Source organism: Erithacus rubecula (assembly GCF_903797595.1).
Source record: "Erithacus rubecula genome assembly, chromosome: 5".
Taxonomy (NCBI): Eukaryota; Metazoa; Chordata; class Aves; order Passeriformes; family Muscicapidae; genus Erithacus; species Erithacus rubecula.
Window position 1 is genome coordinate 50,073,188 of NC_136687.1, and position 24,860 is coordinate 50,098,047.

Below are 24,860 nucleotides of genomic sequence, written 5' to 3' on the forward strand. Positions count from 1 at the left end.
CTGCACTGTCTGCTCACCGTGCCAGTCCTCAAATGGAGGAATTCCCCTTGGAATTGCTGAGCTCATTGTAGATGACCTCGGCACGATTCCTGGCTCCAACAGAAAACGTGGTACTCGGTGGGCACAGGGTTTGGCAGCCTGGCTGCAGGAGCCATGGTGTGGTGCTGCCCAACTGAGCCTTGGTCCCCCAGCACCACACACCAGGGCTACACACAGGCAGCCATGGGCATGACAGGGCTCCACCCCTGGCTTACTCCCTGCTTTCCACAGTGAGCAGGTGTGAGGGTCTCTAGCCAGCAGAGCACCTCAAATAATAGCAGCATTAAGAGTCAGCACTGCATTAGGCAGCCTGTCACAGCAATTGCCTCTATAACCCACCAGTACCTTTTTCCTTTTTCCTTAAAAATTGTAGTCTACATCAAAAGCGACTCAGTCCTCTCAAAGATATGGAACCTTGCAGAGCCTCAGATGTGCAAGTTTGGGGACATTCTTCTCTCTCCTGTATCGCTCTGGGTTTTAATTTATTCTTTAGAAGTCTTCCTGTCTAGCTTGTTGCAAACAAGATTTATGTCACCTTTTGTCATGAAAAAAAGTAATTAAAAACACTTCTATGCTTCCCATCTGGTTTTTGCATCAGGAAAACAGGCAAAGAGAAATTACTTCCCGAGATCAGCCAGTGAAATCCACAAAACCTGGAAATTCTCTCATTGGTCTCTGCACAATCTAGGATACAGCCAAGGAAATAAACTGAGACTATGAGCATAAACTTTCACTCTCTTTTTAGAATGTCTGAATGCTATTAGTCTCCCTGGACCAAATATTTGCATTATTATTATATCCAGAGGAGCACTTGATTTCTACTAATATATATTGATATTATGCAAAGAACAATGCAGTTCAACTTGTTGTCTATGTTTGAAAATCAGAGACTTCAAAGGGAAGATGTGGAGAAATGGGAAAATGAGTAAAAAAACCAGGAAGAGTACACCTAGAAAAAAAATGCTAGGAGAGTCCTGTGAGCCTGAGCCATAACGTGAATCACAGATAAAATGAGAACATTTAGTAACCATAGACAATGATGTAAGTGAAAATCTTGTAGAAAACATCACAGCACTTGTAGAAAACATCACTGTGGTTTTCTCCCCAGGATGATGTTTTACCCACTCTGAAGGCCTCTGGTAAATGATCTGTGAAAGACATCTGCAGGTTTGTTTTAGAGGAGATGAGAAGAACCTCCTCTGAACAGACAAATGATATACAGCAGGCAAGGCTTTATTTTTGTCAATGACTTGTCAAGCCAGCTGTGAGCATTCACCCTTTAAATCACAGGCTCATTAGGATACATATATATTTAATCAGGACTGTAACTCTGAAGGTACTCTGAATGCTGCTACAGTAGTGTATCTTTGAGCATATAGCACCTTGCATTTTGACATTTAGGTGACCATGCTAATACTGAGGTAAAATCCAGATTTCTACCACTAAACTTCAGAGGATTAGAAGCTGGGAAGCAGTCTCTTCCCAGTGAAAAAACGCCAGGTTTTTTCTTTATGTTTAGCAAGCAGCCTATTTAAAAAAATAAAACACAGCAAAAACAATGCTGAGAATTAAACTCCAGCTGAGGTCATGTAGTCATTTGCCTTACTGATGGGGCTGGTAGAAGCTGTGCTCTTGCAGTGCTTCCCATCCCTGTCCAGAGCAGAGCTGCCAAAACAGGAGTGTTCTTCTGTGTGCAGATAGCAGAAGCATTCAGCAGCTGACCCTGCTCTCAGTCAGTCATTTTCCCTTCTGCTGGCACCCCCATCAGGGGCAGCAAATCAGGCAGCCTCCTTGACCAATGCCACTCGATCGTGCTGCCAGATCTTCCACTGCTCATTTCCTGCAGCACAATCTGAAAGAAAGCCTGTCTCCACGCCTGAGCTGCTTTGGACAAAGGTAAATCTGAAGGCTGCCTAGTGACTACCATATAAACATACAAAAAAAAACCCCAAAAAAACTGATGATCCAACCTACAAGGCTTCAGTTATTTGGTATAATTAAGTGGAGAAGATGCCAAGAAAATAATTACCAGAAAGTTTTCTTCGGACAAACTTATGACAGAAATTTCTCAACAGCTTCAAGGAACTCCATGGATGAGCTAAGCCCTTCCAAGTCCAGCAGATTGCCCTTTTTGTCATGAAAGTGGAATAATTCAGTCTCTTCCAGTTCTTCCTGAAACAGATTGGTCTCTGAGGTAGGAATGATGATGATGCGAGGGACTGCATTGCTAATCACAGAATCCACAACTCCATTTGCTTGACTTCCTTGAGTTGCCATATGGGAGGTGCTCAAGTCTCCTCTGGTGACACTGCTGCTATTCAATCTGACAGGCAGAGAAGTTGCTCTCTGGGAGCTGGTCATGAGTGCTGCAGAGGGACTGGGTAGGACAGGCTGCCCAAACATCTTCTCCAGACAGCTGGAGGAGAGCGAAACCTGGAGTGGAGATGCAAGATTTAGCATTGTCAGATGTCATGTGGCTGTGGAAAACAATATTTGAAATATTCATTGCCACCAGTCAATATCTGAGCCACCAGGCCAATTTTCTAAACACTTGAATTATTAATTTGAGGGAAAATCATTATGTGCTAACATGTACTGGTTGGAAAGCAGAATGTTAAATGGAGCAAAAGATGTACTCAAATATCAGCAAGGAATGAAAAGAAAAAAAAAAAAAAGAAGTAAACAAAAACTCCTTCCTGTATCTGCTTTATTTAATCTGACTTATTTAATGGTACTACTGAATTTTTAACACATCTCAGGGTAACAGGGTACTAGATTATTGCACTTCTCTCTCTTCTCATAGAAGAGATCTCAGGTAAGACTCAAGTACACTTCATTCTTTATTTCCCTAAAGTTTTGTCAACCTTGTGACAATCTCTGTCTCCCCAAATGGCTCCTGATACATCCTCAGGGAAGTTGGTGGCCTTGCATTCACACATTGAAAAGTGCTTCCTTCAAGAAATATGCAATAAATGCTCACTTTGCAAACAATGCTCATTCTGCAAACAATTTCTTATCTGCCTATTTTGAGAGAATTCTGATTTTTAACTTGGCTCTGATGGCAAAGCCTCTGTGTTTTTTCGATAAGTCTTGTGCACAATATCCAAATTCAGAGTCAACTAAGTAAGCTTTGAAAGTGTCAGTTAATATTTAAATTCACTTTTAAGGGAAGATATCAGTGGACAGTTTTGGCTTCCTTTAAAAAATTACAATCAAGGCGATAAAATCATGGTATCAAATACAGAGATGACCTGGAAGTCCCTCCTTTCTAGGGAAAAGCAACATTTAAAGCAAAGTGCAGTTTTTACTTTATTACTATGTGAATTCCTATAGTTTTGTGTCATTCTACTCCACAAGTAGGAATCATTCACAAATCCCTATTGATAATGATTTCTCCAGCTGCTCTATCTAAGTGGAGGGAAGCACGTTGTGCTAAAAAAATTGGTTTAAATGAGTGTAACAGAGAAGTCCTTCCACATTCTTCCATACCAAAGATATTAATAGAAGGAAAAAATCCAACTCCAAAACCACTCTTCCCTGTGTCAAGTGCTGTGTTCATCACAACAGAAGGATAGGTTTCTTTTGGATGTGGCTTGGTGGGCACAACACCCACTGACAAGTTTTTTTAATAGTTTTCACATCAGGTAATTATCTTGAAACAAAACCTGGATGCAGAGAGGACATTTGACCACTCTCCTTTGAAATCAAGTATCCTTCTAGAAAAGCCTCTTCACTGCCAGGTTAAATCTCCGTGTGTCAGCCTACATCAAGTTTGTTACTATTATTACTGAAGTAAGTCATGGGGCTGGATCATATCTTTGTTGCAGCACAGGAAACAGTTATATGCATTTTTGTGCTTTGGAATGCACCAAGCCTGGGACACTGACTGGCTTGTCCACAACTGAGTGTTTTTGGAAGTGCTCTAGTTGGAATTCAGTCAAAGACAATCCAGTAATGCTGTTAAAACCTTAACATAAATATAAAAAACTGCATTGGTGCTTCTTTAGGGTTTGTTGGGGTTTTCTGGAAGTTTTTGGTTTTTTTTGAGGATTAATGGGTGGTCTCATTGGGGAACACTCTGAGCTTGACAAATAAATATTTATTCTGATATTATGAATAGTGATACATTGCATTTAGCTGCAATGAACACACAAAGGACCTTCACAACACTCAGGAATCTCTGCTGAAAACAGTAAGAAAAGCAAATGAGGCTTTGAACATTCAATGTGAATACAATCCTCATAGTTCAGTGAGTGCCCTGAAAGTCTAAAGGGTTATTTATCAAAGTAATTCAAGAGATGTCTTTCAAAGGCAAAGTATAGCACGAGCCTTCTTGTGGACTACACAATTGCTAAATTCCAGATACAGATGTATTTACTTTGTCACTGAACTGTTTCTGAAGACCACCTGAGATTTACTTCCTTGTGAGACCTCAAGCCAGGGATTCTCCAGAACCTGGAGAATAATATCCTTTGCCATTTACCTACAACCTTGGATACATTTGGCTGCAGAGAGAAGGCAGCAGAACTAAGTAGTAGATTTGAGTTCACGTTGCTTGACACCACATTTGAAGCCTCTGTTTTTCCACCAGTACTGTTCACAACAGTTACAGGAAAAGAACAAAGTTTCTCAGGACTTGGTTTAATGACACACATGAAAAAAGACAGAGCAGAGGCATGCAGGAACTGGGTCATTGGGCAGCTGGGAATTTTCAGAGTAGTTCCTGCTCTAAACTATGCTGTCTCTAGACAATTACCATCAGATCTGGAAGGGAGGACAGGGGACAGGAGCAGATGCTATAGCTGCCCAAGGTGTGGGTGTTCATCCACATGTGCTAGAAGAACCCCATACAAGGGTGCCTCCATCAAAAAGGAGATACTGCAGTCCAGCCACAGACAAGGCTTTGTCAACCACCTCTGTCTTTCCCTGAAAAGGCAGCACTGGTGTGTGCCTGACACTGTGCCACCCATACAAGTACTCATTTGGAAACTGGTGCTACAATCTGGCAGAAGCTGACTGATGGGTGACCTACTGCTCCCATCAGGGAATGGGGTGCTCCTCAACAGCAGGACACCAAACCTCAGTGGTTTGGCCAATGAGGGTGATGCATCCACAGAGGATGTGCTGAGTACTCACCGTCTCCTCTTTCAGTGAGGGAAGGGTGGCAGCTGCCAGACTCTCCCACCTTTAGGGAGAAATGGGAGTTCTTTCTTGTCTTCCCCCTCAACAAAAATAAAACATTTTAATGTGCACTGAAAAGAAGGAAAAGGGTACCTTCTATCATGTCAAACTCTTGTTTTGGAGACTGCAGTAGGACAACAAGGGCCATGATGGAAGGAACCAAAGCTGGGGTAGATAAATAGGCATAGAGCTCATCTTCTCACATCTGATGCTATTGACTTTGCCTTAATGCAGCTTCAGAGCTATAAGCAGAGCTGGCTTTCCAAAAACAGGCAAATACCAGTGAAAAACAGGTAATTAGGCATTACTGACACTCTCATTTGTCACACACAGACACAAGAAATAAAAAAAAAGGAAAGAAATAACAGCAAGGGGAAAGAAGATGTTGGCGTCAGTATAAATAAAGCCTATAAATGAAATAGATGGGCATAAAGGCTGAATTATCATTGCAGAGATGATGTACTGCAGCAAGATTAGCACTAAAAGGGAGAGCTCTCAACAGAGACATTTTCAGTACCTTTTCAGCAGTGGCTGCATCACAGCTGCAGGTCTTTGGGAGAGGGTCTCTCTTCTCTTGCCTCGGACTTGTGGAGAAAGAATGACTTCGGCGAGGCTTCAGTTTCTCTTGAGCTGGCTCTACAGGGTCGAGCTCTACATTGCTCCAGGTCTAATCAAAATTGATGAAGGATTTCAGAGAGTTGCATCCTTTCTCAAATTCTTGCAAGACCTCAAACTCTAGTAAAACTCATGCACATTCAGAAAAAATTAAAGATGTTCCAACATAAGACTCACACTCAAAACTCCCCTGGGGGGAAGCTTTATTTTCAGTCTTGTCATTTACCCTGGACTATTTTGCTTGCTGACCAAATAATAAAACCAGCTTGGAAATAATGACAATTTATTTAAACTCTTTTCACCAGGATGTTTTTCACTCTTTTTTATCTCATTGTTCATGCCATACTTATACCTGCAGAGCATCTGAATTCTAAAGATGGAAGTTAATACAATTAATCTGTTTAATATGTCTTGTGGCATTCTGTGAGACCAGTAGCTGATACAAAACCATGGACATGTATAGATCCAAAACCATGTTTGCATACATCCCAGCAGAATATCCAGAAAACCATGGGCTTCTCAATCTGCATGAGCTTGCTGATTCTACAAACCATCATTAGTGCATGGGAGACAGTAGGTGGGCCTTGCTCTAATTTCCTAAGAGCATGTCAGAAATGAAGCACAAATGGGATGTTGCAAAAGTGCTATTCCATTTACAGCCTCGGGCTGAGGCCTTCTGTTATCCTTTACTTTGTGGTGCCTTTTGATTGAGTATCAATGATGAGATCATTCCATTCCAACACCAGCTTTTAGATATGGATAGACAGAGGCCAGACAGGCAGACAGGGCTCCAAACAAGTGGGAAGATAGTGCATAATTCCACTGCATCACCTTGCTCATACATCTATGTGTAGCCACCTATTTATTTCCTCTCACTTGTTGAATAAAACTCTTGAATGAAACGTTCCTTGACATGACTCACAAATACGTCTGTTCCCTTCACTAACATGTTCATAACACACAGAGGAAAATTTTGGTGGCAACAGCTGCATCTTTTACAGTGTTCCTGGTGTCATTTCTTGCCCATCAATGTTTCATTGGAGCATTCCAAAATTTCAGTCAGTCCTGCTGTCATGTCAAAGTCATTGAGCTTAGCTTTTATTTCAACAGCTGCTGTTTCAGCTAAAACCTCTACAGCTGCACTGAACTGTCAGTTGTCCCAAGGACAATTGCATTTGGCTGCATCAACTCAGCACAGCACAGCACAGTGCTGTGCACTGCTAGCAGCAGGCGTTTTAACTGAGACTCCTAAGTCAAAGCTGGACAAAAAGCAAAGCCTCTCATCTTCATTATCCTGTCTATTTAAGCAGCACATGCACTGAAATACAAGGAATAATCTGCTGCCTTGAACTAACCAAAACCAGGTAGTGGCCAACAGTGAAGAACAGAAAGCTTCTTAGATCAGGATGGTGCAGCTGAAATGACTTCATTTGGCATCAAATGAAGGAGTAATGGGAGCAGATGTAGGTTTTTATACCTGAAGGTATAAAAGGTATGTCTAGGATTCATAACTTTGTGAGAGGTTACTGGTGGCAGCTGTTGCTCTGGGAGGTTTCTGATGCCCAAACTGAGGGGGAGCAGCACAGGTCTCTAGGAGGGCCAGCCCCAGCCCAGACTGTGCTGTGGCTGCCACCTCTCCCAGGAGCCACCTTCCCAGCAGCTCTGGAGGCAAGGCCAGCTTCTTGTGATTGAGAGGCTTTGAAGAGCCTCAAGGGATCCTTTTGTTTCTATCTCACTCGGTCACCAGCCTTGGTCACTGATGCTTGGGGTATGTTCTTACAAAGCACCCCACCATGCCCTTAGGGCAGGAGTCTTTCACTCCTCATGGCTAAAATCCAGGTAAAGAAGGAAAAAGTTTCCCATCCTACCTAAAATGGACTTCTTTTAAAATAAAACTACAGCTTTTGGTTAAGTTATAAAACTTTGGGTGGAAGGTTGTTTTCTTGTCCTCCAGACCAGTGAGATACCAAACATAGCCAGTAATTGGTGACACAGGGAGTGTCTGACAGTGGCTCTTTTTAGTTCACATTAAAGACCTAATCTGAACATCCTTAGTCCCAGCATGTATCAGCTCCACAAAGATATGCTGGCCTGAATGCTTTTTCTGATCATAAGTCATCATGCATGTACTTCCAGCTTTGCAGAAATGACCTTACATGACCCAAAAAATTTAGCTACACTCTCCTCTTTCCCTTTTCTGTTTTCTAATTTTGAATATGTGTTTTTAGAGTTGCTTATATTTAGAGTCTGAGAAATGTTATACTCTCTTTCATGGAAACAAGAAAAGACTTACAGCTTCTCCAGTAGAAACAGAGGGAACACAAGTGTTCTTGGTCCTGCCAGCAAGAGAGGGGTGACTGCAGAGAGAAGTCCTGAATGATGACTCATTTATGGATCCCCTCAGGAGGTCATTCTTTGATATCCGTATCAGGAACCTCAAGCAGGGAACAGCTTTGTGGATGGTTTTTCTGAGGGAAAATGTGAGAAAGAAAAAAAAAAAAGCCAAACCTGTCACACTGAAGACATGGCTTTGAAATTTACGTGGTGAAATTCATGTGGTGAAAATGCTGTCTCTTTCCATCACCTCAACACAGCTTCTGTTTTGATTAGGAGCATCTTAAAGATTGCATGCAAACAGCATGGTAGCTGGTGCAAACAATTCAACAGGCTGAAAAGAAAATAACAAGTCCTTCTGGCCCTTGTGTCAAAATACACAGAAGAGCTGCATAGGTAAGTGGTAAGAATTTAAAATGCCTTGAAGAGTATGATTGCATATAGTTTATTTAAAATGTTAACCCAGAAAATTTCAGGATAGTTGGTACCAAGGTCTTCACTGTGCAAAGACAGACAGAATGAGTGGAAACAAGGGAAGAGGAAGAGGGCCAAAAAGAATCAGATGTTGTTACTTATTTGTATCATAGCAGCTACTGTAAACTCTTATTGAAAATTAACACTGTACAAGCATAAAGGAAGGAGAAGGAGAGTCTAGACCCAAAATCTGCCATATTCATTAAATAATAATCTCAATTATGGTTGTGAGAGTCTATTTCTCCTGACCCTAACTGTGGCCCTGCATGGAGCAGAAGTGTCCAAGAGCCTCCCCTGGGCAATACCAGCTGGCCTTTCTCCTCGCAGGGGAATGCTAGTCAGGACACTTCATTTGATGTAACACCTCCCCAGCACTTCCCAATCCATTATTTCAGCCCAACAGATGAAGCTAATAGGGGCAAAAAACTAAATGAACAAGTCAAGAAGTGAGGCAGCAACAAAGTGTATGTCAAGGAAGTGATGCAGGGGACCACTGATTGCTTTAGAATGTCAGTACATTGATTTTACACTGAGATGGAAGTCAAGCAGATGTATATTGTAAAATATTTTGCTTCTATAGTTACCAGGTTTGTTGAATAACCAGTGCATTTTAAATCATCATTTCAATTTTCACAAAAGATAAGATGTTAGAATTTCAGAGACGTAATTCTGGCATCATGAAATGAGGTCACTCACTTGTTATCATAAAAAAGAAACCCACCACCATCAAACCTCAGCATTTGGCATCATCACCACTCTCTGAATAGCTCTGTGTCTCTTTCCTCTGGAATTTTAAAGGCAAGTGAACATCAGCTCTGTGTCTACTCTGGAGATGAGGACTGAAAAAAGCTGCCTGCACCATCATTCCTGATCCTGCCAGGATACCTCTTGGTGACTAGGCAGGGCTCCCTGAGCTGCTTGGGGCAGAAGACTCCTCACATGATGCTGGGTAAAAACAGATGGTTCATGTTGTGCACAAAAAAAAGAAGTCCTCAGGAAGGGTTTATAGGACATGAGAAAATGTCATAAATTTCCTTTCAGGCTGAAGACCTCAGTCTGGTGCTGAAAAGCAACTGCCAGCTTTTTACCTCAGCTAAGAAGCTGAACTACTTCCCTTGACAAATTCAAGTTAGTGTAAAACACACCATCCCTTCTATTAAATGGGATTTGGTGCAGAGGTCTCCTAATGATGGAGAATTCAGGAAATGAATGTCTGATGGTGAATTTTCAAGGAAAATATATGAACATTTCTGAATGTCTTGAGGGACAGGAATTTCTATTTCATTAATATTTGGGAGGACTTTTTGCTTTTTTTGAGGGGCTTTTTGCTGGTTGGGATGAAATTACAGGTTTGGAAAGGAGTTTAATATTGTATGTGTGAAAAAAAGGCATAAACGGAGGTACTTATTTAATTATATTTATATAATCTGAAATAAAAGGATCACCTTAAGTGAAATATATAGCAATTGCAAGCAACTTTTTAAAAAATACTGCAACTCAAATTTATTCATGATTATTCATTATTTATGATGTAGGAGTTTTGAACCAACATTTTTTGTGTAATTCTGCTTTGCTTTGGAGCCAGTTGGAAACATGGAGTTGCAGAATTTCCTGTTTGCTATGAAAGAATTATTCCAAAACCTAAAAATTCCAAAATCTAAGGGAGCTTCTGCAATAACTCTAACACAGCAATGTGTTAGTTATTGTGGAACATAGAGAAAACACACAAGTTGTTAAAGATGTGAAAGCTTTCCTCTCCAAAAAAGAACATTTCACAAATTAAAACTGAGCACATTCCTCACTTACATTCATTACTTCCTGTGAGTCCTATTAAGGAGAGGTGTTTTCTCCTTTCTACTGGTGGGGAACGGGTGGGCAGGGGGATGGGTAGATGAGGAGGAATATAACAAACTCTCAAACCAGTTCTTAAAAGCCAAGTGCTAGCACAAAGGTCAGTGTTACATTTTCAGTTACATTTACTATCTATTTGTACTTTTTCTTTCCTCTGTAAAGAGAAAAGGTAAGGAAATCCCACAAAAATTCTTGGGTTTTTTGGGATGTTAAGATGCAGGGTCAGGAATTCTCTGTGTAAAAAAGCATCTAGCTTTGCTAGTGGATTGAGCCTGATTTGAACACTTTTGATCCTGATTTCTGGATGCCTCTTTCTAGAAAGATTTGGAAAATAACTTAGATGTAATTTGGTTCAGTAGTTCCAATATAAAATGACAAATTATCCCCTGCTCAAACCCTTAACCCTTTGGCCTGAACAGACTGGCCCATTTATCTGTGCTTGAATGAATTACTTTCAAGGCATAATGTGAATAATTAGAAGATTTGGAAATCATCCAGAAACAATAACTTTAACATATATATTCATTATTCACTGTTAAAGCAAAATTCATCCTGCCAACATATTTTTACCAGATGACTTATTGGTGTATTATAAGGTTTTTTTGGTTTTGAAACTGCATTCTTGATTCATCATAAGGGACTCAACATCACTTCTTTTCCTGATGGGATTACTCCTAAGCATATGAACTGTCCTCACAAGAAGTCCATAAAAATTTCTCTTGTTGATATGTCTATAAATGCAGATTAGAAATCAGGGGGTAAAAAATAAAAAAACAAGATAAAACAAGATACTTTTTAAGAAAATGACTGAAAGTTTGTTGTGGAGTCCAGTCTTTTTCTTAACAGTCTTAAGACAATGCTGATAGGAAAAAGACTGACTGAAGTAGTTCACTGTCCCAGAGCCATAGGATGGTGTGGGTTGGAAGAGATCTTGAAGGAACCTTAAAGACCACCTAGTTTCAAGCCTGATGCCATGGGCAGGGACACCTTCCACTAGACCAGATTGTTTAAAACCCATCCAGCCTTGCCTTAAACACTTCCAGGGAAGCATCCATGCTTCTCTAGATGATCTGCTCCTTGTAAAAATAATAAACTGAACAAAATAACTTTGATTTAGAAACAAATAATGGGTCCTAAACACATCAGCCAGCCATGCAAAACTTCCCGTTGAACTTCTGCAGCCCATCAGAAACTAGGCATTCTCCTTCTCTACACTAAAATAGTCTGCAGACTCCAAAAAACTCAGATGGTTTTTGGAGGATGCAAAAAGGTGTTATTTATTATAGCAGACATTTTCAAACAAAATACATCTCCAAAATGGAGAATCAGGGATTTAGCAGATGAATCACTCGCTGGATAAGGAGTTGGCTGGGTGGTGACACTCACAGAGTCAAGATTGGATATTAGGAAGAAATTTACTGTGATGCTGGTGAGGAACAGGAACAGCCTGCCCAAAGAAGCTGTGGATGCCCTATCCCTGGAAGTGTTCAAGGCCAGGTTAGATGGGGTTTAGCACAACCTGGTCTCGTGGAAGGTGTCCCGCCCATGGGAGGAGGTGAGAACTTGATGATACTTAAGGTCCCTTCCAACCCAAACCATTATATGATTCTACAGAAGCATAGGGTGAAAGGTTTTCACCCTTTTTGGGCATGTTTCAACCAGCCTTTTGAGAAACCTTCACTTTTCTTACAACCACACTGTCATGCATCAGACATCCTAAGCAATAACTCAATTTCCAGCTCTCATGTCCTAGTTGTCAGGCAATGGAATTTACTAGCTTTCCCACTTCTTGGGTGAAACAAGCCTCAGACCAATGACTAACCCTGCCATCTAGTGGTATTTATACATTTATCACATTTACCAACATGGCATCCCTGTGTTTTCTCAGAACTTTGGACACTGCATCTTTGTGGTAGCTACACTTTCAAAGACTTGCAAAAAATTCTACAGGTATGCTGAATAGCAGTGCTGTTACAAGTATATCCCCTTTATATAATTAAATAACTTTTGCTGACAGTGTGTCAATTTTTTTGTGAAAGAATGCTTCAGTAAACTAAATTTTGAACATATGCATATATTAACTGCTTAAATTAGTAAGGATGTGATTTTTTTGAGCTTTGCTGGTTGGGATCTTTTATCTAGAGAAGGCTCTGTAGTGGCTGTCTCTGATACAATGAAAGGTGACCTGAGCATCACTTTCTCCTCCTGTCAGTCATAGTGTTGTGCAGCTCCACAGGGCAGAGCCGGGCTCTGAGGGAGAGAAAAGGTGAAGGGAGGGACTGTTCTCTTTGGCCACTCCCAAGGCAATATCTGGAGCTGCCATGTACCAGCTGGCTCTGAGCACCCAGAGCCATCATGGCCTGGTCAGCACAGGAACACACTGTGCCCTTCCACCCCCTTCCACGGGGTAAGGCTGAAAGAACTAGGGTCATTTGTTCCATAAATAAAAAAATCCACATTTGCATGTACAGTGATACACAAATTATATATTTACTGTACCTGTATCTTGGGTGAATTATTGCATATATGATGGGGTTGTAGACTGCAGAAGCTTTGGCAATAACTGCTGGCACAGATTTGGAATATGGTGTTAGGATGTTGCTTCGACTAAAACAAAGCAAAAAACATTACACACAGCTATGCCATAGATTACATGGATACTACTTTATTTAACATATTACTCTTTTGAATTGGTTTTGTGCTGTTATCTTTTTATAAGAAATACACCTGTAAAGTTGATTCATTCAAGTGATTTCTTTGCTAATATTAAAGGTTTAAATTTGAGAGTGAGTACTTGGTTTCATTCATTTAGAGAAGATCAAAGACATGAGCAAGTAATCTTAGGATGATTAGGAACACAAAGTATCACCTTCCCTGTTTCTACAACAGACAAAAAAGCCCCAAAACCCTAATAAAAAATAAATAAAAAAAAAAAACCTCCATTGTGGCCATCTGGGAAAAATGAATGGTGATAGAAAACAAAACAGAATCAAATAAAAAAAGTCTTGCAGCAGCAGCAGCATGTGTGCTGCACAATAATGTGTGTCAGAGACTCAGTTCCAAACATTGCAGAGGGAAGAGAGGACTGGGAGTGGTTTGAAATGAACATTTTCCTTTAGACTTTAAGCTCCCACAGTCAGTGAGGTGTGACCAATGTCAGTGCAGCATAAGCACAGTTAATGGTATCATAGAATGGTTTGGGTTGGAGACACCTTTAAAAATCATCTAGCCCAACCAGCAGAGATGCCATGGGCAAGGACATGTTTCACTAGATGAGCTTGCTCAAAGCCCCACCAACATGGCCTTAAAGAGTAGAACAAGACACCAGGTCCCTTTGAAGAGGAGAACAGGTGGAAACAGCAGTGTTTGGAAGAAGGAGGGTATTAGAAGATAAAGGAGGTAACTCCTCCAATTCATACAAAGAATGCATCATGTGGGAGAGAAAACATCATGTACCAAATATTAAGATTAAAAAGTCATCATAGTTTCAAAATGCACAGACAGATAATCCCTTTTCTGGCTTTATTCACAAGGATATAGTGAAGAATGACATATCACTTCTAATGTAGCAGTTACTTAAGACCCATTCAAAAAGGAGATTCACCTCATGTGGATGATAATACTAATCATATTTTCATGAGTCTTGCTGTTTGGATTCCTCTTCCACTTACCCTGCCCAGGCAATCAAGGTGACACAGGCATATGGAGACCAGGACAAGACAAACACAATGATAACCACAAAAGCAATTTTTGCCAGCTTCCACTCATTCTTGATGGACTGAGAGAGGTAGGATTTCCGGCTGCAGGATCCCAACTTCTGAACATCTCTGTGAGGGGGGAAAAATACACATATTTTAGCAGGACAATAAAAAAAGCAACATCTCTAATATGTTCTCAGCAATATGCAAAATGAAGTAAATTTTGTATTTCACCACTCTAATTCTTCTTTTCTCCTATGATATTTAAAAACTCTAGAAGGTATTTAATGTGGTTGCAAGTGTTATGTTTGCCTGTGAGAGCAAGAACCCCTGGGGCTACAGGACAGGACTGCTGTGTCCTCACCCCTAATGCAAGGAAGGTTTCAGGTTGCAAAGACACAGAAATTGGTGTCTCTCACCCTTCACTGCTTTTAGAGGTGGATCAAGAAAAGGCACAGCTGGATGGGAAAATCAAGTCTTATGTCTTTTCCTTTTTGAGGGAGGAAATTCCAATTCATGAGGCAACATATGCTGGAATACCCTGACAGCTTTAAGAAACATGTCCCAAACACTTGAAAGGACATTTTTGCTTACCTGCAGATTTATTTATTAAAGAGTATTTTCTTTACGGGAGGTACAACACGCAATCCTAATATTTTTGTCATGAAAAATCAAGTTCTCTTTTCACATCAAACACCCTATACTTTATTTTAGAATGTTTTTATAGTTAGACATTTTATATACTTTAGCATAGAAATAATGATTTTACATATTAGTGTTATTAAATGGAGATACATTTCAGGCTGAAGACAATAACTACCAGCCAGCAGGGTAACAAAGTTCCTGCTGGTGTACTGTAAATATAGAATAGAATCATTGAATGGCCTGGGCTGCAAGAGAGTTTAAGATCATCTAGTTCCAACACCCTGCCATGATCAGGGACACCTTAAACCAGACCAGGTTCCTCAAAGCTCCATCCAGCCTGGCCCTGCAAAAGGCATAGAAAATGATTATGTCCACTGTGCTCCATGGGTGTACAAGACACCATTGTTTCAAGGATGTATTCCTTCACTTGATGTCACAAAGCACAATAAAAACCAAGAAAAAGGCCAAAAAATAGAGTTCAGAAAGAACTTCATTTTAGGCATATATATAAATGTACTTTTAAAAGTGGAATTAAGGCGTATGAAGCCAAATGATTTCAACAAGTGCCTGCACACAGGAGCAGAGAAAAGCCATCAGAACTGATGACACAACTGAGCAGCAGGAAGGATTCCCAGCACCAGATGGTGTTGGATCAGACCAAAAATAATCCATGTGCTCATTAGCAGAAAAATAACTCATAGAATAATGTCAGTTTAGAGATCTAACACCCTGCTGATTTTTCATATCAAATATAAACCAAAAATTTTTTGAGGAAAAACATCTGAGCAAGCATAGCCAGATATTGTGCAAGCATGCAGTTGTGATGCTTGAGTGAAGCATGATGGGGTTTGGGATGCTTGCCTTAAATAAAACTGTCAAAAAAATATGAGGACTGTTATGTTTATAGAGTTGCTCAAAGGCAGATGATTCCCCCATCGCTTCATGTTTTTTTTATCCCTTGAGGCTGAAAACTGCTGGAATACACAAGGACATTGTTTCTTGTAGTGCAAATCTGAAATACAAATAATTCAACCCAAGTATCTGATGTACTATTAATCACTACAGTGGAATAACATTAAAACCACTAGAAACCTTCTTCTTCTTCTTCTTCTACTCTGAAATTCATACATCCATTCCAGTTTTAAAACAGCAAGAATTATTTCTCCTGTTACAGCTATTTCAATCCAGACTAATTTTTGATTCAGATTTTTCCGCAGCTAAATAAACTGAGAAAATCTTCTATCACACAAAAAGGGATATGTAGTTCTTTCAGCTAGATTGCTTACCTGCCAGTACGCCTTATGGCCAGGAACATCGATAAATAGCAGAGGAATATTATTATCAGAGGGATAAAAAATACACAGCAGCATAAGATCATGGTGTAGCTTCTGTTTGCAGGGGAGTAGGTTACATAGTCCCATGTGCAGGATATCATCAAGCCCTCAGGCACATAGGAACCTATGGAGTACATGGAACACATTATTCACACATGCACCCAAAGTTAGCACAGGTGCTGATCCAACCATTAAGCACTTAAAACAAACCCTGTCCTGTATCCATGGTCTTTAAGAGCTGTGCCAGCCAAACTACACATCATATATGGGGCCTGAGAAAGGAGTGCCCACATGGAGAGCAGATCCTGGCTACAGAGCTCTCAGGTACACACCTAATGCTCCATCTGCAGGCTGTGCTGCTTAAATACATCCTGAGTGTAGGGGGGCAGAGTGTGCAGTGCAGTGCAGTGCAGTAGGTGCAGATGTGTGCTACAACAACAAAGCATCAGCTGGTGGCAGGGCATCCTCGTGAGGACTGATGAGAAAACTCATTTTTTTGTGCCCCAAGCAAGGTTAAAAAGAGCACACAGGGACTGTTAGGAGAGAGAGAGAGCAGACAACATACTCCAGCCGAGGAGCGGAGCCACGCTCCATCCCAGCGAGTAGAGCCAGACGGCGGCGATGACCTGCATGGTGCGTCTCTTGGACGTCCACTGGATGGACTGCAGGGGCTTGGTGATCACCAGGTAGCGGTCAACAGAGATAGCCAGCAGGGTCATCATCGAGGTGATCCCAAAGAGAGCCCCGCAGAAAGCATACAAGTTACAGCCTGGGGAAGGAAATGGCAAGCTCAGGGGTTTTCTTCAAAAGAGGCATGTTTTCTCTCAGAGCCCATTGTAATAACTCCCCCCTTTATTTTTTTTCTTGCTCAGGACTTCTCTCTCAATAGAAGCATATTCTTAGCTTCACATTTTCATAGTCATTAAATGTTTATTAGAAAATCAAAAATATAAATAAAATGCAAATATATGTATTTAAATGAGTTCTACTTCACTGCAGGCTGCAACTGGGAACCTTTTGTCAATGGAAAACTGCCTCAAAGAAAATCCAATCTAATTAAAGTTATATTTTCCTGGACTGTTGCCCAATATATTGATCTTAACATGCTGCAGCAGACATCTGTCTGTTAATGATGGATGTGTGGTTCAAGAAATGACTTTGGTTTCTGTGGCTTAAAAATGTAGAAGTGGTTGGTGACTAACAGACCAGCTGTAAAACACAGCTCCAACTCCTATATTTAATGGCTGCACTTTTTGAAAGAACTGACATTTTTTACATAACACAGACCTCTTAACCCCCTCTGCATCCAGGCATTGCACTACCAGATGGAAAAAGTTCCACTGAATTAAATGGAGCAACCTGTGTGGAAAGACCATCCATTCTTTGAAATCTTGCATTGTCCCATGTGGTTACAGACAAGAACCCACCAGGAATGCCAGGCAGCAAAAGCACCAGATCCAACCTTAAAACAGAATTCTAAAGTCCATAAAATTAACTTGCAACTAAGGACCAAATCTCACTCAACCCAGATCAAATGCTTCATTCTTGACAGGGTAATTTGCACTGATTTTATCTAAGGGGTGAGCAAGACTAAAAATATCTTCAAACTGAGGATGAGTCCCTTCTGTGCTGCTGAACAGTACATGGTTCCTGGCCTTGCTCCACCACTGTACAGCCACCAGTGGGTGCAAGATTTCATCCATAATATGATGAGGAGCATCACATAGCACTGTGCCTCCTGAGGTTCTTGCTATACCCACATTTCAGCTATAATTTCTGCATAGATCACCTTTTATTTCTTGGAAAGAAAGGAGCTTGAATTTTCTGAGTCCTCAAATGACTATGGTTATTTAAGCTTCTTAATTAAGTATGAGATTCCTAGAAGCATGCCAACGGATATCAACATACATTTCTAAATAAAAGTAGTAACTAGCCCTCAAAATGAGACAGAAAAACTATTTACAACTTATTAAAACTTTTCTTCCTATTTTCAGCCATAATACTTCCCTTACAAGCTAAGCTAAAGGGTACTACATGACTACATGTGGATGTTGACTCCTTCCTTTCCAAAATATGCAAAATAAGTAACAGCTGTAATACAAAACATGTGACATCATGCTGACTGATGATGCCTGGGGCTGTGACTCAAGAGATTTGTGCTGCTCTATCCATGGCACAAGCCAAGGCTTTGTGGCTGAAACAGGCTGCAGGCAGCATAAAGCTGGCAAGGTGTGAATTAGTGCTGAAAAGTACCTATGTCTCCAAGTATCCATTCTCTGTGCAAGCTGTTGACAAAGCACATGGGTGCCTGAGAAGCCGACATCAGGAAGTCACTCACAGCTAAATTCATTATAAAGTAGTTTTGGGGAGTCCTCAGCTTCTTGTTGCTTAAAAACATGAGAAATACATAGTTTTAAAAAGACAAAGTGGAAAGTTAACTTTGTAACTTTGCTTACTACCATAAACAAATATTGTCCAGGTTGGAATTGATAGTTACTCACAGTGAAATCAGTTGCTAATCATCAGTCAATTATTGCAGCTACAGCTGTAGTCATTTCAAAATGATTGAAAAGAGCAGGAGCCATAAAATTGATTGTTTCCTCTTGAAGCTAAGGGGAGTTTCAGCTGTCTTGATAAAAATGGATTTGTTCAGAAGAGCAGCTCCATAGGAGTGCTGTAATATTGATTGTGCCTTGCACTGCACGAGGAAGATCTGAAGAAAGTTACAGAGCCAAAGCATCTGCTTCTGATGATACTTAAAAAACTGCTGACCTGAGGTGTTGTGTTGGCACAGTTGGCATGAAGTGGTTGACACACCACTAACTAAACACCTTTACAAAGTGCTGCAGCAGGAGCAGAGTACACAGAGATCTGGATAAAGTGCTTTTGCTTACGTACATCTCATAAGAGATAATGAAAACTCTCAGTTGCAGACGAACAGGCAACATTAAACACCACAGCAAAGAGTATGAAAGCAGAGGTCTGCAAGCAAAGCTTATCCAAGGAAAACAACTGAGACCTTTCTGATCTGCTTTGCAATATCAATATTCACAGCTAACATGAATTTCTCTCCTCTTATTTTATCATTTATTGATAAGCAAATACTGAAAAATAGTCAGGAAGCTGTCTCAGTGCTGCTGCAATTCTAACAATTTCTTGGATCTCATAACACAAAAACAGTGAGAGAGAGTGAAGAGTTCACACCTTCTCAGGTGCTTATCTGCCTGTGATTTAGCGATTAAATTTGACAATTTATTACAGCAGCTAAACCACACACATTTCAAGACAAATACAGAGCTTGTACTGCATTTTTAAAAATTGTGAAGGTATCTAGAGTTGCAGGGAATTAAATTTCTCTAAATCATATTAAAAGCCTGTTATTCAAAATAACTATTTTGTGTCTCTAGCTTTGTAAGGCCCCATTGTGTCATTATGCATAATGACAGCAAGTGGTGAATGAGGAGGATTTTGAAAATCAGCATCTGTGTGGGACAGAGGGCAGATATTTATTTTTTTTCCATGAGATTTTTGCATACTCTAGCTGCAGTAGCTTTGGCTGTCTATGTTTACTCTGCCAAGAGAGCACACAAACTGACAGAAATCCTATGATCTGCCTGCAGCAGGAAATACACTGGTGGCATGAACTCATTTCATGTAGCACATTGCCTTCTTGGTCCTTTCAGGACATCTGGGCTCCTGGGAAGAGTGTCAGTGTTTGTCATGCATTTCTGCAAATACTACAGGGTAAGTGAAGAAGCCTGCAGCTGCAAGACTGTGGTTTCTATCACTAGCAGTATTAAACCATTCTTTAAAATTTCAGCTGGAAATTGTTTATAAAACAAGGTATTACTTTCTCATTTTATTTGATTCTTTAATACATCAGAAGTTTATGCTGATGTTATCAATGATGCATATGGATGTGTTTCTGTATGTGTAGGGTTGCTTTCTCCTCTTTCCCCCCACATTTGTTGCCATTAGATTCCAAGTGGAAAGCAATGCAGAAATCTGCACGTGGGCACAGGTGAAACTTAAGGCCACTGAGATCAACCACAAAAGGAGTTTTTGTACCTGTAAAAAGCATAGAGGACTAGGAGGTTTCCGATGATGCCAATGGAGCCAATAATGAGCACACATGTTCCTACAGCATAAAGAACATGGCTGGGGATCTCTGCCTTGGTCAGAGTGTGAGGCTGGGTACTCATGTTCAAACCCTGAATGGAAAACAGAGGGAAACAGAAGAAAAAGAAAACTTAGCCCATTTAAGACCTTTAGTCCATGGAACACATTCTCAGGCTGTTGGCATTCACTTCCACAGCTCATGCAAATCAAATACACACTTCTGAGTTCTTTTCACATCCCCTGTAATCAGGTTTCCCTCAGGTAACTTTCTTAATTTTGACAGTAGACATTTATCTTATGAAAAGAGCAACAGAGAAAGCAGGCTGGAAAAGACAGCTAAGGAAGTTATGATGGTGATGTGTAAAAGGAAAAGAAGCATGAGCATAAAACTCGCTCTGGGTAACTGCTGCACTTTGGGGCACAGAGCTGGCTGACAGCAAAGACTGACAGCAAAAAATAGCCTGTCATTCTTTGGCTTTATTGGGAGCAATGATATAAAACCCCACACTTACAAACATTAAATCCTCTGGGTCTCCCCAGGTTCTATCTACTAACCCAGTGCTACAAAACCTAGGAATTGCCCATGCAAAAGAGAGATGAGAGGTATAACAGCAGCACTAACACTTCTTGTGTAAGAAAACATACATAAAATATTCTTGACATCTCTTTCACTGCCATGTATCTTCAGCACATGTATAGGCTCCCTCTGTTTTGTTTGGTTTTTTTTTTAAATCAAATTCAGATTTATCACTGGCTACATTCAGCAGCAAGGCAGCCTACAGCTAATCCACTCAGCTCACATTAGCATTAGCAACGAGAAGAGTCCAAATTGCCTCGTGGAGATTCTTATTTACCAAGTCACAAGCAGCTATATCTCAACACTCACAATCAGACCTGGAGAGCTGAGTCAAAGGTGTGACACCTTGCCACAGCTGGGCACCTGCTTCATTTCACCCCCTTTCTCCACTGCAAATTTCAGCAATGTGTGGAGTGTGTGACAAGGCTGATTTTGGCCTGTGAGAGGAGATGGGTGACAGAACAGGTTAATATGGTAACTATATGATGATAACCACTTGTAGTATTTAAGCAACCATTTAAAAAATTATAAGTACACCCTTTCTTTTCCATTGCTACCTCCTAATCTCCCATACTGCTGCTTCTCCTTTCTACCCTATATTCCTCACTCATCTGTGAAGTGCACACAATACAGCTCCCTCTGTGTACAACAGTCCTAGCTGTGGGGATTATCCTTCCAACTCTGTGACCCCGCTGGGGTATGCCCTGGGGAGGCTTCCTTTGGCAAAAGGGAGGGCATGGTGAAGTGCATTGCACACCCTGAGCATCCACACAGCAGAGGGTCTGGGGAGGAAATGCTGACAGCAAAGCTCCCTGGACTGAAATGATAAAAATGAAATGTATAAAGTGCAAACGTTATGGCTTCAAAACATCAAGGTGCTTTCAAGCCTTCTCAGTCATCTGACAGACTCTACCCTGGACAGGATGGCACTTAACCATATAGAGATCACATCACTGTAAAAACAGGAAGAAAAGAAAAAGAACATCTGCTGATGCTGGTTGCACCAGAGGGCCCTGACTGTTATTTCTAGTGCTTAGGCAGCAATTTAAAAATGGCACCATGTGTAGCATTTACCCTTGAGAAAGGTGTGAGAAGTCATGTAAGGGCAGGCAGAGCACAGTGAGGTGGCCCAGCAGTTATGACTGTGTGGTGGCACCAGGCAGAGCCAGCACCATGCTCTCAGAGCAGGGCTGACTGGGCATGCAAGTTAAGCATGGCAATGCCTCTCCTCCTCTCTCAAACCCAATAATCTTAGCAGTGTGTGTGCATTGAATTATAACCCTGACACACTTCTGGCAATGCATACCAAAGAAGCTAAACTGGGGAGAATGGAAAAGGGTTCATTTTTTCTTCCTTTCCATCTTACCTGTTAAGCATGCCAAGGATTTGCCTCTACCTAGAGATTTATTGTATAGAGGGCTATTATACAAATCTAAGTCAGGGCAAGTAGTACTTGCCTGTCATATGATTTATGCTTTGCTTCAACAAATCGGAATTCACTGTTGCAGAAATTCATTTGAGAAATGGACTAGGAATTTCACACCCAGAGGTGTCTCACCTTATCTCTCTGCTGAAGAGAAGCTGACTTGGACATTTTGGCCTCGTTTACTCATTTGTGGGTGGTGAGCTGTGTCAAAAGCTGAAAAATATCTCACATGACACATTTGTAAATTCAGCTTACAGTTTGCTGGCAATACTGGATGAAATCTAAACTATTGATGCTTACAGAGTAGAATCTGGAAGGCAATAAACACCAGGGATCACACAGAGCCTTCAATCTCAATGAGAAGTTAAAGTGAGGGATGTTTAGATTATACAAACTTTGGATCTTGCCTCCAGGGGAGTCCATGAAATACCACGGACACTTCTGCTGCAATGTTAATAGCAGTTAGATAACTTTCAGATCTGAATGGAAAGACAGCCACTCATTCCCTCTGCTGGTGTTACCCTGAGAGAGCAGGATGTGGCAGGCATCCAAGCTGTAAGAAATGTGGCAAGCTGACAAAGACCAAAAGCCATTTATAACACTCTCGTTCGAATCTAAGAAGAAAAATGTGCATATCTATGTGTGTATGTGTATGTGTGTATAGATATATTTCAACAAAAAATCTCAACTTAGATAAAAAATAATTTCATTAAACTGGTGGAAAATTTCTAAATAAAACAGGCTAAATGAGTACAAATAACTGTGGGCTAATCAAGGAGAATATATACCTCATTTTACTCATATAATGTGAGTATATTTGGCATATTTCACATTAGAAAACTTTTAAATTTAAAAATTAAAATATTCTTAAGGTCGAGAATTTAAAATCTACTCTGGTGAACAAATGCTGCTTTTCTAATACAAACCCATCCTCCATATAGCATAACATCCAGCTGCAGACAAGTAGCACTATCATCAATGTATTATGATATTTATTACATTTGGGCTTTTTCCTTTTTCTTGTAGTGTCAATTGTGAGAATCTGACCTTTTAGAAGTTTTAATTAACAAGCTAAATACTTTCCAATGTAAATATTTTACAATATAAAGATGAGGGCTAGAAATATGAAAATTACAAGCTTAGTGATGAGCTTTAAGAAGAAGCTAGTTTTTGCAGATCTTCTCAAAAGCTGCTACTATGCCATGCATTTCCTTTTAATACTTTTAGTTTTCCACAGCTAGTAAGAATAAAATTGAATGATAGGAGAATATTCCAGGTTACTATGAGTGTTTTTAACCAAGAAAACTCAAGTAACTATTACAAATCTTTCCAGATAACTTGGTAAACAGGACAGCAGCTATATACAGCAGGTTGCATTCACTACAGACATTGACAAATCTTACTGTTTTATGTCTATATTAGCCTCTCTTAGCACCAAAATTATGTATCAAATGGTCAATGACAGGTGCCAAGAATCAGCAAAAGGTTAGTTTGTGCTATGGGGAAGGTTCAGCTTTTTAGACTTTGTAAAGCACAGATTTTGTATCCATCTCATGTCACTGAGATACAGTGTGCAATCCTTTGACTTTATATTTTAGCCTAATCACTTTTATTAACTGCAAAATTAGACCTCTTGAGAATGCAACTGAAAAAACATTACAAAATTAGAAGACATGCTGGGAGGAGTTCCCCTTCAGCTGTTTCACATTGCTATGGTGATGTACATCTGACCTGGATTTAACACACCTATCTGAACTGTATTAATGGGTGCTCAGTATCATCACAGCATTGTAATGTAGACTGAAAAGCCTATTCTGTATGAGCCTCAGTCTTGCTCCTTCTCTTTAAGGATGTGATTTAATACAGTGATAATGAAGGAAGGCATTACATTTTATTCAATGAATATATTGAATATTCAATGGATGAAGTAAGTTTTCAAGTGTTTACTTGAAAGGAGTTCACTGGCCCATTTTTCCCCCAGACTCACTTTGCCTCCCTTCATATTTTGGTCCTGGGACAGAATCCTGAGCACTCTGCTAAAGACACATCCATTTGCTGAGTGAACATTTCAAAGGCACCATGCAGAATGACCTGATTGTTTAGGTCAAAATCCAAATGTAAACAAGCAGCCCATGAAGATGCCAGTAATTGCACCAGGGCCAGCTTCTGGCACACTTGCCAACCCTGTGCTTGCTCTGTTTGACTTCTTCTGAATTAATGCTACAATCATTTGCATTTTGACTCTATGAGCTGTTGGAGGACCTGACAACTCACATAAATTATGATGTGGCCTTACCCTTATATATGAAGTGACTGCAGCATCAAAACACTGTCACCTATGTGGCTGCTTGGAGGACTTTCCCAGCAGGGTGGCTGAGAGATCTGCAGGAAAATGGAGGGTAAACAATTAACAGCTGTCTATCAACTATCTGGCAAAGGAAGCAGGCACCAGATATAAAAATAAACTTCCTCCCACATTTCTTCCAAAATAAAGATGGATAACATGAAACAGAGGAGGAAAGTCATTCTAGGAAAGGATTTGTAATTTGATTTTTAGTGATAAAATG

At 40.4% G+C, this 24,860-nt stretch overlaps 1 protein-coding gene across 6 annotated transcripts in view; it reads right to left on the minus strand.

The window, feature by feature from the left end:
* Positions 1–1,137: 1,137 nt before the first annotated feature.
* LOC306802795 (melanopsin-like) overlaps positions 1,138–24,860 on the minus strand; it is a 34,992-nt gene continuing 11,269 nt past the window's right edge. For 2 of the 6 annotated variants that reach the window (XM_079307357.1, XM_079307354.1), the window contains 9 exons: positions 20,240–20,382; positions 18,425–18,558; positions 16,737–16,940; positions 16,124–16,295; positions 14,166–14,321; positions 12,994–13,101; positions 8,129–8,303; positions 5,738–5,887; positions 1,138–2,472 (listed from right to left, as the gene is read on the minus strand). In XM_079307357.1, the coding sequence (XP_079163483.1) occupies positions 2,092–2,472; positions 5,738–5,887; positions 8,129–8,303; positions 12,994–13,101; positions 14,166–14,321; positions 16,124–16,295; positions 16,737–16,940; positions 18,425–18,558; positions 20,240–20,373 (1,614 nt within the window). In that variant the 5' untranslated portion in view covers positions 20,374–20,382 and the 3' untranslated portion in view covers positions 1,138–2,091. Of the gene's footprint in view, positions 2,473–5,737; positions 5,888–8,128; positions 8,304–12,993; positions 13,102–14,165; positions 14,322–16,123; positions 16,296–16,736; positions 16,941–18,424; positions 18,559–20,239; positions 20,383–21,176; positions 21,305–22,425; positions 22,518–24,860 lie in introns of those variants that run through there. The other 4 variants (XM_079307355.1, XM_079307356.1, XM_079307353.1 and 1 more) reach the window with 4 other exon arrangements.